General features: G+C 33.4%; 2 protein-coding genes across 2 annotated transcripts; one reads left to right on the top strand and one right to left on the bottom strand.

Moving 5' to 3' along the window:
* Positions 1 to 676: 676 nt before the first annotated feature.
* LOC148198863 (uncharacterized) lies at positions 677 to 2,384 on the bottom strand. Its single transcript, XM_088115333.1, has one exon. The coding sequence runs from the start codon at positions 2,247 to 2,249 to the stop codon at positions 957 to 959; it is 1,293 nt and encodes a 430-aa protein (XP_087971459.1). The 5' UTR covers positions 2,250 to 2,384; the 3' UTR covers positions 677 to 956.
* A 1,276-nt stretch (positions 2,385 to 3,660) lies between these two features.
* Positions 3,661 to 14,911, top strand: LOC148198862 (uncharacterized). The gene is made up of 7 exons (XM_088116118.1): positions 3,661 to 3,901; positions 7,872 to 8,082; positions 8,185 to 8,268; positions 8,375 to 8,459; positions 9,512 to 9,600; positions 13,868 to 13,979; positions 14,176 to 14,911. Exons 2-7 carry the CDS (start codon positions 8,047 to 8,049, stop codon positions 14,394 to 14,396), a joined length of 627 nt encoding a protein of 208 aa, XP_087972244.1. The 5' UTR covers positions 3,661 to 3,901; positions 7,872 to 8,046; the 3' UTR covers positions 14,397 to 14,911.
* The last annotated feature ends 122 nt before the right edge of the window (positions 14,912 to 15,033 follow it).

The following is a 15,033-nucleotide window of genomic DNA, read 5'->3' as shown; positions in this document are numbered from 1 at the left end:
ACAGGTTGTTTTTGTGATGGAAACTGAGATAGTTTATGATAAAATTTATAAATAATTGTAATTTATACATAATTAGTTATAACATGTATATGGATACATTTTTTTCATTATAACTACAAGGTATATTCAATCGGCGCATATCATTTCATGTATACACATTTATTAAAGGGGTTTCATAGTAATTGGAGGGGTTTTGGTGGCTAAAATTTATTTTACATGATGAAAGTTGGTATAGAAATAAAAACATATTATTTTAATATATTTGATCCTAGAATAACCAATCTTTCTTAATATGGTAAAGCTGTCCGAGCAAAATGATATAACTTTAAGAATATTGCATTCATGTTGAATTCTTATCTATGTAAAATCCTACTTGAACATTCTATATATAAGGTCACCGATAATGTAATCACAGTGAACACAGTCTGCAATATTTCCAAAGCAATACAACAAGCAAAAAGACGAGTAAGAGATTTGATAGGTAAGAGGGACACAATCAAGAAAATAAACTAAGAAATAAATCAGTGCTATGGAATAGTCTCCTTGAAATGCCAATAAAACAGTGAACAGTACTCTTTCCAGGCAATGTGTAGCTTATCATTTCATTTCAATATGTCATCAATGAAATTAGTAATGTTTATCTTATCATTCTTGCTTTTTCCAGTCAACTTTGACGTTGTTAAACAAAAACTTCATTCATTTTTCATAGATCAAACTGAAAGCAGAAGAGCAAATACAATGTTAAAAATGATAACAGCCATAAAAGATAACAAAGAGCTCTTTAGGTTTTAACCAAATCAAGAAGAGAAAAAACTGTATATCTGTTCCCCTCCTATGATGGCTTCTAAAGTATCCACTTTCACAAGCAACCATTGAATGACTGACTGCCATAGAACCCCAATGTTAGAATAAATCCTAACTCATTCTAACAGATTGTGGGCTCGTTAATTACTACCTCAGTTTGATTTCAAACTACAATTTCTCCTACTATACTTCAAGAAATATCTATCTGGTTGTGCATTGCATGGTTTTTCCCTATGCAAAGCAGAATCTGCTTGCTTACGATCAAGTTCCATGCCAGTATCTTCACTCATGTTTATTATCCTGTCAGAACAACTTCCCTCCCCTTCCTTCTGCAGCCCTTCCCCGACCCCTTCACCATCAGATTCAGCTGTGGGCTCATCAACTTTTGAACCAGTTTCCATGCCACTTCTGCCCGTACAGAGAAGATTCAGACCAGTTGAAGAGCCACTATCCAAAGATCCTACAGAAACCAAAGGCTCGCATAAAGATTTACAAGTGTCTGCCAATAGTTTATTGTCACAGGACACTTCATGCTTATCACGATAATCGGCATTCCTTGAGTTTGATGTGTTGCCCGAAGAATCAACACTAGAAGAAAACATCTTAGGAATATCCAGTGAACATGTATTCAATAAGCAGCAACTCTTTGAAATCCTAGGCAAACAATTAAACTGTGGATGCAACTCAAAAGTCAATTCAGAGCAATCAAGAACTTCAAAAGCATCCCTCTCAGGAGGCGGATTCAAACCACTCTTTTCCTTACTTGCTACTAGATCCAAAGCATTGTTTGCAATTTCAACCGCCCTTTTCGCCACCAAAGCTTTCTTCATTGCCCCCTCTCTAGCCCTAGCAGCAGCTTCAACCTTCTCCCCCACCACACGTTTTGCGTCCTCAACCAAATCCTCCATTGACCTCTCCAAATTTCCATCGGGCAAAACCCTAGAACTACCATTCTCTACTATAATCCTACCATTTTCACCACCCAGTACTCTTCTTTTTCTTCTTCTTGAAAGTTCCAAGTGTTTAGGAATCCAGCAATCCACACAGACAGAAAATTCAGAGCCCAAAGAAGCATAGGACCATGGAGGAGCATTTTTATATTTCAAAAAACAGTTTTTGTGAACAGAACGCTGACACTTATTGCAACGATATGATTCAAGAGACATTCCATAAAAACAATAGGAACAAATTTGGGAAGATTGGACGGAAGAAAAACAATTCTTGCATAGAAGAACTACACGCCATTCGCTATAAAGGGTTCGAAGTCTGTTCTTACCGGAGCAGACGTCAACCTTGAAGCCACACGCATGGCATTCTGTTAAGTTGGGTAAATCCCTAGTTTTTTTTTGTGTTGGAACGGAGTCTAAGAGATTTTCATATGACTCTGGCTGCACTTCTGTTCGATTCTTCGATTCGAGGAGCTTCATAACCGGTGAAACTCCCATTATTCAGATCCAAGCTTCTGATAGGGAAATAAAACGTCTAGGGTTTTCACATTTTTGAGATTTGGGGGTCCTCTCGATGGAAGTCGAACTAGCTTCCACGCGCTACCATTGGGAGTAGTACTTCGAGATTTTCCTTTACCCTTCCAAATATTAAGTAAATATCCAGTCAAGGAATTGATAAATACAATTAATTTAAATGAACTTAAACGAAAAAAAAAAGATTTTAAGTATACATTATCTATGTTAAATTTAATTTATTTTCATGAGAAAATGACAAATTAAGTAAGGAAGTAGACCCAAATATATAATAAAACATAAAAAAAATTTCATATATTATCCTTGGTTATTTCATTTTTTGTTACACAATTTATATTTATATTTTATTTTTTATAATATAATTGTTAACTGATTTTATAAGAATAATCACTATTTTAAATTTTTTAAATAAAACTCAATTATCAGTAATAAGTGAAGAAAATCATAAATTAAAATATATTTTTTAATTATTTTTATAATGTTAAATATAAGTAGTTTTTACTTTTAATAATTTGGTATTATAAACATTAATGAAACACGTGCAGTGTTGTATTTGTGTCTGAGTTTTGTAATATAACGCAGGCATAATTTAAAAAATGAGTATACATAGGTATGATGACACTAATATTTTCGTTAATATGTTATAATATATCTTTAATTAGGTTTGCTAAGTTATATTGTTTTATGCAGTTATAATACAACAATTTATGCAAACAACAATAGAAAATACTTAAACTACAATTATCTATAATGATTTATTAAATGAATTTATTATATTAGTTAAACACATTTTTATAATATCTTTCATATAAAAATGTGTTTGATCTGATATAAATATTGTCATATTTATGCATTCACAACAATTTTAAAATATTAATAAAATAAAGTGATTTATTAATATTTTTAAATTCACAATGTAAGTATATGGGATACTGTGACAATGGATGTGTATATGAGTATGTGATGCATACATGTGTGTTATAATATAAGTATTTAAAAATTTGAACACAAATGCAACAAAAATATACTAAATTATTAAAAATAAAAATTACTTATATTTAACATTATAAAAGTAATTTAAAAAATATTTTTTAGTTTACCGTCTTTTTCACTTATTATTTTTGTAATTGAGTTTCATTAGAAAAAATTAAAATAATAGTAACTCTTAAAAAAGTCAGTTTACAACTAAAACCATTATATTATAAGAGTTAAAATATTGTGTCAAACACTTTTTTAAATATAATTACATAAGATTAGGGTGACAAGGATCAGTATAGTTTTCATCTCACATGTTTATTAAATTTTTATCATAAATATAAATTGAAGGGTTCAGATTTCCTGTGGCTGAAACAGTAACTGCAGGGAATTCATTTGTATAGATTCTGAGATCTTTGTAGGGACAGTGGCGAAATATTGATCCACCTCAGACTCATATGCCTGTGGGTAGAGTAGTCAGTTGAAGCGCGTGAAGGAATCTGATGCAGCTATAAAAGGAGGGAAGTTCAGTTGTGTTTCTCCTTTTGGCCGGTCCGCATTATTCATCTCTCTTGTGCCAGAGGCCGAGTCTTTCGGCGTTTCTCACTTTCCTTTGTCGATTCCACCGCTTCTCTTTTGCGGTTAGCTTTTCTTCTTCATCTTCTCTCAGATCTATTATCTTACTTCCATTTTCCTCTTTTAATTTAACCATGCATGATCTCCTAATGTATTAACAAATGTGCCTATTCTATTCTTGTGGATTTTATCATCTCATTGCTTAGATAGTTGTTCTCTCAGCTTGCATGTGCTGTACACGTTATTGACATGCTGTGATTCTGTGAAGCCATAGGTCATACCAAAAACTCCTTGCTATTTTTCCAAAGTTTCTGAGGAATACTCGCTGTTCTAGTTTTGGCTTTAAAGATGGAGTTGAATGAGAATTATTAACCATGTATCTTCTGCTAATTGAGCATTTGAAAGTTAATCTTTGTTTTGTTAATAGTGGCTGAAATCACAATGATGGCCTAGAATTAATTCTTTTAAATGTGTGTATTCAAAGAAAAATTAAATAGATCTGTGTATAAATGTTGTTTATATTCGAGGTGTAACTCCTTTTGTGCGGTCTTGTTTGCACGCGAAGTCGTTGATTGATAGAGTAAAAGGAGCTCGGACGCTAGACCACTGGAAAGAAGGCGCCAGAAGAGCGCTTGGGGGCCCTGGGCGCTGCACTAGATTAAAAACCTCTTTTATTATGACTTTGGTGACGTTGTATATAAGTTTAAATGGTTCCTAGAACCCCTTAGGCACTGAGAAACCTCAAAAAACACACCTCTAACACAAAATGACCACTCCAAACCCAAAGTATCCCTTATAGACTTCCTAAACTTACATCTACCACTTCCTACACCAATTACAGCAAACTAAAGACCTAGACAAGTCCTGTTTGGCTCTAACACATACCTTAAACTCTCCAATTCAGCCTAACCCTTTACATCAAAAATTCACTACCCAAATCTCTCATTTTGTACTTAAAACCATTCAAACACTAACCATTGACCACTCTTCTTTATCCTAGATCAGTTTCCACTTAAAACATTCTTCTAACAAACTTCAATTTACCTCATAACAGACATGGAAAAATTGCTTTCTTACACCAATTCATATCTTACAGATTTGCCCATTGAAACCTCTATTTTCAACTACACACTTATGTGTTTTTACCACCTATTGCTTATTAGAATCACATCCAATTCCAATTATCCAACATCATCAGTTTACAACCATGATAACAATAATCAATTCATAATCACCAAATACCAATCATCCAAGTATCATACATTCCAAAGTCATCACATAAACATAATACAAATTAGAACCATTTTTCACAATTTCAATTTCATCATAAAATTGAACATAAAAATACTAAACATATACAACAAACATAACTTAGAGAAAATACTAGCTTCCCTTACCTCACAATGAACAACCCAAGTCTAACAACACCTCACTGATTGCTTAAAACGCAATAAGTTTTTGGACAAACCTATGAAAAACCAAATTGGAAGCGGATAGAGTCCTTTGGACTTTAGATTACTAAAAAATGATTAGATGAAGCATGATTACACATGCAACTACACTTAACTTCTAAAAATATATTAGGAACGAAAGAGAAAAAATAGTTGAAACTTACTTGCTCTATGATAGAAATTGATTGGGTAAAGTGTAGATTACTCTGTCGTGATCATTTAGGTATCTCATAATAGTTAAAGAGATGATTCAGGGGTAAGAACTCTTAGAGAGATGGTAGAGAACTCTAGAAAAGTGGTTTCTAGAGATGATACGTTTTAAAATAATGAAACTCGTTTATAACAAAACTATTTATAAGTAAACCATTTAATATTAAAATAATTGAGTCTCACTATTTTTAAACTATCATCATTTCTAAAATAACATTTTTTTGGATTTTACATTCTCCCCAACAAGAAAAATTTTTGTCCTCGAAAATTCACTTATTATATAAAAGGAACAACCTACTCTCTTCACATTCTCTATCACAACCACCTATTTGACAAAGATATTACTTCCCAATAACTTTACTGACATGAAAAACCTTGCATCTGTGATAAAATGCTCCAGTGTTCAATATTGTAAATTGGTCTAGCCACTGCTCTTAAACAAATTCTCAACTTCTAAACCTCCACTTTTGAGGATTCTTCTTCCACTTTACCAACCAAACTACATCTGCCAAACTGAAAACACCCCTCATTTATCTTCCACAAGCCTATTGTAAAATCCTTCTAAAACTTAAGCTATCCTTGACTTCAAATCAACCATTGACTGATCTCCCTTGACTTTTTATTGATCCCTTTAAGAAGCACCATACAACTGACTTGATCACTACAACTTTTGCTTTACTCCCCATTGTTAATCACTCTTGATCCCCTTTAAACATACCCATTTTGAGGACTTCACATTGCTTTATTGATCTCTACTCTTGAGTAATATAGTTTCCAACCATTCCCAAGGTAGAACTATTTCATTTGTTACAGCGACAAAACCCAGTTTTGAGCACTCCATCTTCGTTCCTTCAATTTGTCAACCTGGACCATTTCCTTTGTTGACCCACTAGCATGTACTCATACTTAACTTTGCATTCTTCTCGACTTGAAATTACTAGCTTGATTAGTATTTAGCCATCTTATGATACATCTTAAACTAGGATTGTCCAAACTACCATTTTCTCAACCATTCTGAGAAACCCACTAGATATAGTACTTTAACTATATTAATGAATTCTCCTTACCACCTTCACTTCATGCCCCAGTCTTCATAATCTTCGAATAACACCTATTCAATTCTTACCAAACCAAGAACTTAAATCTCCTCTTTTTTACTCAGTGTTAATACTTTCTCACCTCAAGATCGACATTACTACTTAAAATCATAGTTTAGTTCACTCTTTCATCCACTAACCCACTTTATCAGTTTCAACGTTCTATATCGCTTTATCACTTCAAAGTTGACACTATAGCTTAAAACCGTAGACTCACTTTGCCTTCTTTATCTCTTACCTACTTCTTTCATACATAATTTCAATTTTGACTTTTCAAGATCACTACACACTTTCAACTCAAACTCAAATAACAACATTACTACCTTTTCTAAAGAAGTTCATTGCTCACAAAATAACAATCCATGAAAAAACTCTTCAGATACACTATTTACTGCTAAATTTTAATTTCACATTAATTAAAATATAAAGATTAAAAATACATTTATTTCCATTAATTTTTATGGTTTTTATTTATTTTAGATTAGTTGGTGAAAATTTTCGTTAAACTGAAATTTGGATAATTACAAAGAAATCATTCTGAAGGTTATCTCGAAAATATTTGCTTAAAACAACAATTAATAATCGGTGTTAAGTAAAATTCTTAACAAAATTTAATAATTTTTCTTACCAACAAGATTATATCATTATATTTGAGCTTAGTCTTCCCAATTTTGAAGATAATTTGTTTCCTAAAAGTCAAAAGAAAATAGAAGCTTTGTATATGAAAATATAAAATATATATTATTGTAAATATATGTATATTTTATTTAGTGTTTTTGTGTATCTGTAAACTTTTAAACCTTTGATAGATAAAGTGAAAACAAAATAAGATAAAAGATTAATAGGTAAATATTATATATATAAAATACTATGATATATGATAAGTGATAAATTATAGAAAAAATTTAATTAAATAATTAATTAATTAATTAATACTTGAATAGTCTATATGTACACTAAGCAATAAAATCAATAAATATTTAAAACCAAGAATACAAAAATATTATTTTATTTAACATATTTTTTAAATTTGTTATCCTTTTAATATCTCATGTTCATTTTTAATAGACTCTTCAAATTTCTTATCTTTTTATTTTATTTTAAATTAATTCTAAAAATAAGTTTATTATATTTCTGTAGCAAGTTGAATGAAAATGGAATTTAAAAAAAATTAAATACAAAAAATTAACGAAGGAATCAACTTTTTTATTTAATTTTAAATATAGAACAACATTACCTTGTGGAAGAGCTTTTTAATTTTCTACTTTTATCTTCAGAACTTAAGCTTACGGTAACGTGCGATACCATCAAAGGTGGTTGTTGTCTTTGAACGTGTTCGTTGAACGCGAATTCGTTAGAGTACTGTTTCCCTTCCCCAAATTCGCTACGCGAGTGAGAGTTTCGATTTAGAGATTAATTTTTGAGCTACGATCCCGCACCGCATTGCGATACATGGGCGCTTCAGAATCTACTCTCTCAAGCGGACAGGTTTCAATTCCTCTTTTTCTTTTTTCTTTTTTGGTTCAAAATGAATAAAACTGTTAGCTGTGTCCTTGTTCACTGAACACTATTGATTTGTTATTGCAATAGACGCCTGATGACAGAATCACCACCATAACGGAGCGATCGGAAGCTTCTGACCCTATTTTGGAGCGCCTTAAATCTCTCAAAATTGTATGTAATTTTCTTTGATATAAGGAAACAAGTCTTTGTTGTGAGTTTTTTTCTTTATTGTTGATTGTTTCATTTGGTTATTATTCCCTTAATTGGTTTGGTGCAGACACCTCCGATATTGACCTCTCCCCCAACAGAGGGTACTTTAACTGATATTTTGGTGAGGAAGCCTTCATCGTCTTCGTTTTCAGGTGCTGATCTCTAAGGTTTAATGGATAAGGATTCTTTTGTTTCTTATACTCCCAATAGAATTGAACAGAGGGGTTATTGGCCTAAATAATCTATTTTATGCATCTAATCCTGCTCCTTTTGGTAGATATTCTTTTCCGACTGTGATTACTAAGATGTCATTGCCCTTCCTGGCTTAAGCCTTCTTTAGTTTACGATATAATATTTTTTTGTGTGTGGCTATTTTTACATAAAAATGAAAATGCAGAGTTCTATCCGGTCCCCAGCTTATGCTTTTATTGGTTGTGATTTCAACACACATGCTGGATAGCTTCTCTTGTAATTGATTTGTTCTTAAAAGTAGATTAGCATATTGGCAGTTTTCATGAACTTTTTCTCCTAATTCAAGCTATTAATTAGTTAGGGATTACATGGGTAATGTCTTCGACATTGGCAAAAGGTTTCTGATTGGTTTTGTTTGTAGCATTAAGATGAAATCCCCTCCAACAGAATGATTTCCGTGGGTTACCACTGTAAGAAGGCATCATAACTGTAGGAATTAGCCTTCTGTTTACAGCAACAAGATCCTATTTCCCGAAATTAGAAAAACCCTTAATGCTCTGGCCATACCCTGTGGCATCTATTATAGAACCCGCATTGCTGTCCCTGTGCAAGCATTCCCTAACAGCCATCCTGATCAATTGTCCCAAATGTCATGATGATTCACTTAGGCACCACATCTGTACCCACATAAAACTTCCGTGTTCTAGTTTACCGATTTGTCTTGGGTTTGGGTATTGGCATGTTATGCTCAACCCATTGACCTATAATATTAGCAAGGGTTCTTTTATTATTCTTACTGCACTAATGTGTGAAGTCTACATCTGCATGTATTTGAGAGTTTAAGGAATCTCTTTTTCTGTTAAAGCTTTTTCTTTAGGTTCCCCTATCATATAGGTCTCAAACAAGAGTTGAGAGCATAAATCACTTTGTTGTATAATGGCATTTGCATTTAGTACTAGTAGTTTTGTTGTGGCCAATTGCTTAGTTTCTCTCTTTTTCATGTTTGAAATAGGTACAGTGAATCCCAAGGTTCTATTGGAGCTCTTCTCAATGTACCGTGATTGGCAGGAAAAAAAGGCCCAAGAGATAACCAAAAGACAGGTATTCTTAATACAAGAATAGTCTATTGAATTTGTTGGAAGTCTCATATCGACTAGAGATTAGACTAATTTACAGTAATAAGTGGATGTAAACCTCATCTTATAAGTTGATTTTGTGGAGTTGAGTTAGACTTAAAATTCACTTCTTAACATGGTATCAAAGCTAGGTTAGAGCCTATCATAGTGAGATTTGTTATTTGTTAGGCATATTGTTCCACCCGCTATTAGGCCTCTATCGAGTCATCCATTAATGTCTATTCCAACGTTCGAGATGTATATACTTCGGTGTGAGGAGGGTGTGTTGGAAATCTCACATCATTTAGAAATAAGGCAATTTCATAGTATATAAGTTGGTGTAAACCTCACCTTATGAGCCGGTTTTGTAGAGTTGAGTTAGGCTTAAAATCCACTTTTTAACATGGTATCAGAGCCGGGTTAGAGCCTATCTTAACGAAATTTGTTATTTGTTGGGCATATTATTCTATCCGGTATCGAGCCGCTATCAAACTGTTATTGGGCCACCCATTAATATCTAAGTCCTATGCTCAAGATGTATATACCTCGACATGAGGGAAATGAATTGGAAGGAATGTTGTCAAAATCTCGCGATCTTAATCACAAACTCGAACAAACCTGCGAGTTTTCACAGCCCATGCGAGCTAAATAGGATGCTAGATCAAAAGTTTGCCGGATTGGAGCGATCTTTCGAGTTCTTTCGCCAGATCAGAGGATCATGCTTCATGTCGATCTTCCATGGTGATGTTGAAGATAGGTTCAAAGGAGAAAAAATGGAATTAGGGTTTGATGACACCATGTTTTATTAAAGCAGACCTGCTCCATGTTTTAGTAAAAAACAGACTCAGTTCAATCCAAAACCCAACTTTTTTCCCTCCTTTTCTTTTAGGTTAGGTTAACTTTTTTTCACCTCAAAAACAGAACAATTTTGCACCTTACAAACAGAAACTCATACAATATGCACGAAGCTTCACCTGTCGCCAATGCCTCATCACTGATGCTTGTCATCGTCCTCATTGCATCGCCACTCTTCCCTGTGACTTTTTCGTTTTACTTGCTACCGTACTACCCCTGTTTTTTTTCTCTCCACGCCGCCTCTTTTTATTCTCAGTTTGAAGAAGAAACAAATGACATCAAGTGGAAGAAGTGGAATTGGAGTAAGGACTGAACCAGCATGGAGTCATTGTGTTTCTTTTGATGGGAAAGCAAGAAATGTAAAATGTAAATACTGTGAAAAGTTATTGACGGGTGGAATTTATTGACTCAAGCATCATTTAGCAGGAACTCAAAGGATGTTGGAGCATCTATTGCATTTTTGAAAGATGTAAAAATATTAATGTTGGGTGTGGTTTCTGTGTTGCAGAAAAATCTGATTAAAAATCAATATTCAAAGAATTTGAAGGGGATGGTGGTATGGGTGATTATATGCTAGAAAAAGACCAAGTGAAGAACAGAAACCTTTTGTATCCCACTGCATTGATTTGATGTTAGAAGATTTAGAGAAGAAAATTCCACTTCATCATGATACAACAATAACCAGTGGTAAGAAAATCACAACCTACATCTATTCAAGAACGAGTCTTATTTCTTTGTTGCACAAATTTACTAATGGGACAAATTTGATAAGACCTACCCATACTCACTTTTCCACTTCTTATTCGACTTTGGGATGCTTGAACGGGAATAAAGGCTCACTAATTAGGATGTTCACATCAAAGGAGTGACAATCTAATCAAATGGTAAAGACTAGAGATGGTGGGTCTGTGGAAAATTTGATATTGGATCAGGAATTTTGGAAAAATAGTTGAATTGCCTGATGGGTGTTCTTCCTTTGATTAAGGTGTTGTGCATGGTGGATTCATATAAGAAACCAGCCATGGGATTGGGATTTATCTATGAAGAAATGGATATTGCTATAGAGAAGATAGAAAGTATTTTCAATGGAGTTAGCAAGAGGTAACAATAACTAATTTGCTTACACTAATATTTCATTCTCTAATATTAGACTTTGTTTTTGGAGATAAATTTATTTATTTTTGTATTGCATAGCTATACTCCTCTTTGGAAAATCATTGATCATAGATGGGACAACCAATTTATGAATATAATTTTTTATTTACTTATAACTCTTACGAGTCGAGTTATGATCCTCGAGTTACAAGTTTTCATTCCCTTCCTGATTCTCTTACAATCCTCGAGTTTGACAACATTGGTTGGATGTTCTACATTGTTTAGAGATAAGGCGATTTCATAGTTTATAAGTGGGTGGAAACCTCACCTTACAAACTCATTTTGTGGATTGAGTTAGGCTTAAAATCCACTTCTTAAAATGGTATCAGAGTTGGGTTAGAGCGTATCCTAGCAAGATTTGGTGTTTGTTGAGCATATTATTCCACCTGCTATCAAGTCGCTATCAGATCATCCATTAATGTCTAATCCTACACTCAAGATGTATATACCTCGGCGTGAGGGAGATGTGTTGGATGTCCCACATCGATTAGAGATAAGGTCAATTTATAGTATATAAGTGAGTGCAAATCTCACCTTACAAGCCAGTTTTGTTAGGGTTTGTAGGGTTGAGTTAGGCTTAAAATTCACTTCTTAATATGGTATCAAAACCATGAATTAGCCTATCCTAGAGAGATTTGTGTTTGTTGAGCATATAATTATATCCACTATCGGATTTTTATCATACCACCCCTTAATGTCTAGTCCCACGCTCGAGATTTATATACTTCAGCGTAGGGGTGTGTGTTGGAAGTTCCACATCGACTAAAGATAAAGCCAATTTACAATATATAAGTGAGTGCTAACCTCAACTAACAAGCAGATTTTATAAGATTGAGTTAGACTTAAAATCCACTTCTTAACCATATTCATCTACTAATGCATACATACAAATCTTAGAAAAACCCACCCTTTCCCTTTTCCGTTAGAGGAAACGTTTTTTTTTCTACATAAGTATAATTCAACTTCAAGTGAATTACATACACCCGCTCTACCAAACCCACCTTTACCCTCTCTTACACAAGAGGAAACTTTTTCCTTGCACGTATATAATTCAATGTCATGTGATTTACACACACCCCTTTACCCATACTGAAACCCACCCTTTTATTCCCTTCATTTCAAGACCTCAAACATGTATATTCTATTAATAGAAGGATATGTGGTGTTAAATTTATCATTAAAAGGCTAAAATACTCTCAATGATATCAGTTAAGATTTTGATATATATATGAATGATAAACATAGCTGGTTTTTTATTTGTTAAATAAATAAAATATAGTTGACCAATACTTATTAGATATAACAAAATGAATTGTATTTGCCAATTAGACTAAGCAGTGTTGTGGCACCAGTTGTGACCATCACATGGAGAAGACATTTGTCTTTAATAGTTGTGTTATCACCGTTGAGCTAACTGGTAACAAGAAATTAACTTAAAATTGTTATTTAGAATGTGAAATTCAAAGAAAAATTTAATGGAGGGGAGGTGTATGTAGCATATTCTTGAATTTATGTCAGTTGGTCAGAATTGTATGTCAACAAATACAGAATCCTTGTAGTGTTAACAAAGTTCATACAAGGAATTTCATTTTGATGTGTTGGCAGCACATTTCAGCAATACAATTATTTGCTATATAATAGTAATGATGATTTGTTAACAATTACGACACCAATTTTAATGAAAGTTGGCATGTTCTGTCATTCTCTTTTCAATTTGTGACTGGTGAGTATTTATTAAACATATGTTGACATGAGAAGAGTTGCCTTCAAACATATACTTTCTACCTTATGGATAACAATTAAGCTGGTCTATTTCCCCCTTCCATGCTACGAAAGTTTATTTTGGAATCTTCTGACTATTTCAGTATGTAAATGTTGGTATTGAGTGATTGTAAAAAAGATATTCATCAGACTATTAATTTAATTTTCCAGGTGAAGATTTGGAATCGTGAAGCTAATTTCATTATTGTTTTAATTAATTGATTGTACACAGCAAAAATGAAAATGCTGGAACTTCCGTATTTGGTGATAAACTACTCAATCTATTTCTAAAATGAAAAGGCAATTTAGTGGCCTCATTTAATTCTATACGAGAATAGTTCCTATCATGATGAACCCTTCAATAATATTGGTAGTTTATTTATGTTATTTTATTAGATAGTACCAATATTTGCATTGATGGCTCGACATTGTTGTCTCTTGTATTTCTGTACATGCCATGAAGATGGTAGCAATTTTTGCAGGAGGATATAGAAAACAAAATAGAAGTTGCAGATGCTTTGGCAATCAAACTTCTTCAGCGATATAATCATTCAAAATCTACAATGAAGAGTGCTTCGCAGCATCTATCCGGAGGTAATTATCTGACACAGTTTGAACAATATTTGGAACACTAGGATTCTCATATTATAGGGAGAGACTGATACTGTTAGACTTGTTTTCATAATCTGCTGCATTGAAAGGGAATTCCCTCTTTCATCCTTTTCAAGGATCATGAAGTCAAAGTCTTAATTCATTTGTTTGTGAACATTGTTAAATCTATATGTTGCAGTCCATGCCTTGCAGGTGGAAATTGGAGAGCTCAAAGGAAGGTTGACTGAGGTGATCAGTAATTGCGATGCATTGTGCAAGAGGATTGAAACAGAGGGCTCAGAATCTCTCCGGTCATCTATCAAACCTTTTTCTATTGCTACGACTGACCAAAAAACCGGCTCAAGTTCGTCTACTTTGCCGACAGTTCCTAAAATAAATCCACCTTCTGCCGAAGAATAGTTTGATTTTTGCTCATATTTTGAGAAGCTTCCTACATTCTTATCGAATTTGAGGTGCTCGAGATTCCGAAGAACGGTTGGATCACATTCACATGATAGACTAATTTTTTTATGGGGCCATGTTTTGGAGGGCATGAAACTTCGCTTTAATTGGGACCAAATCATGGCTACCACAGAGCAACCCTGCCATGTTTTGATGCTTCAATGGGAGCTACGATGTACGTCACCGACACGCACATTTTGCTTTGGTTGCTAATTGGAGGCAAATAATTGAAAAAACGAGATAACAAATACGTGATCGGATCTAAAGTGATAACATTTGTCATTTTTTGTTGGGTCTCTTAACGTCGTTGTTTCGACTTTTCGACAACGGTGACAATTTCAGCATAAATTAAGCACGTGATCGTGTAATTGTGCGACATGTTGCCAATGTCTTTATTGATGTCAACTAAAGATATATTTTGTCATCTTCAATTATGTCAGATGTCAAATAAAGATGTTAATCCTTTTGTTACAGTACACAAGTTTTAATGAAGAGTCCCCAAACATTATGCGATGCGTATTTTTGTAATTTGTAAATATAACCAATTTGAATACTTTTTAATTGCACTGTTAAATTAATTTTACCAAAATTTAAT

This window comes from Vigna umbellata, chromosome 5 (assembly GCF_029865625.1).
Source record: "Vigna umbellata cultivar VRB3 chromosome 5, Vumbellata_1.0, whole genome shotgun sequence".
Classification (NCBI taxonomy): Eukaryota; Viridiplantae; Streptophyta; class Magnoliopsida; order Fabales; family Fabaceae; genus Vigna; species Vigna umbellata.
Note: the sequence above shows the minus strand (reverse complement) of the source record. Positions and strands in the feature narration are given on the sequence as shown.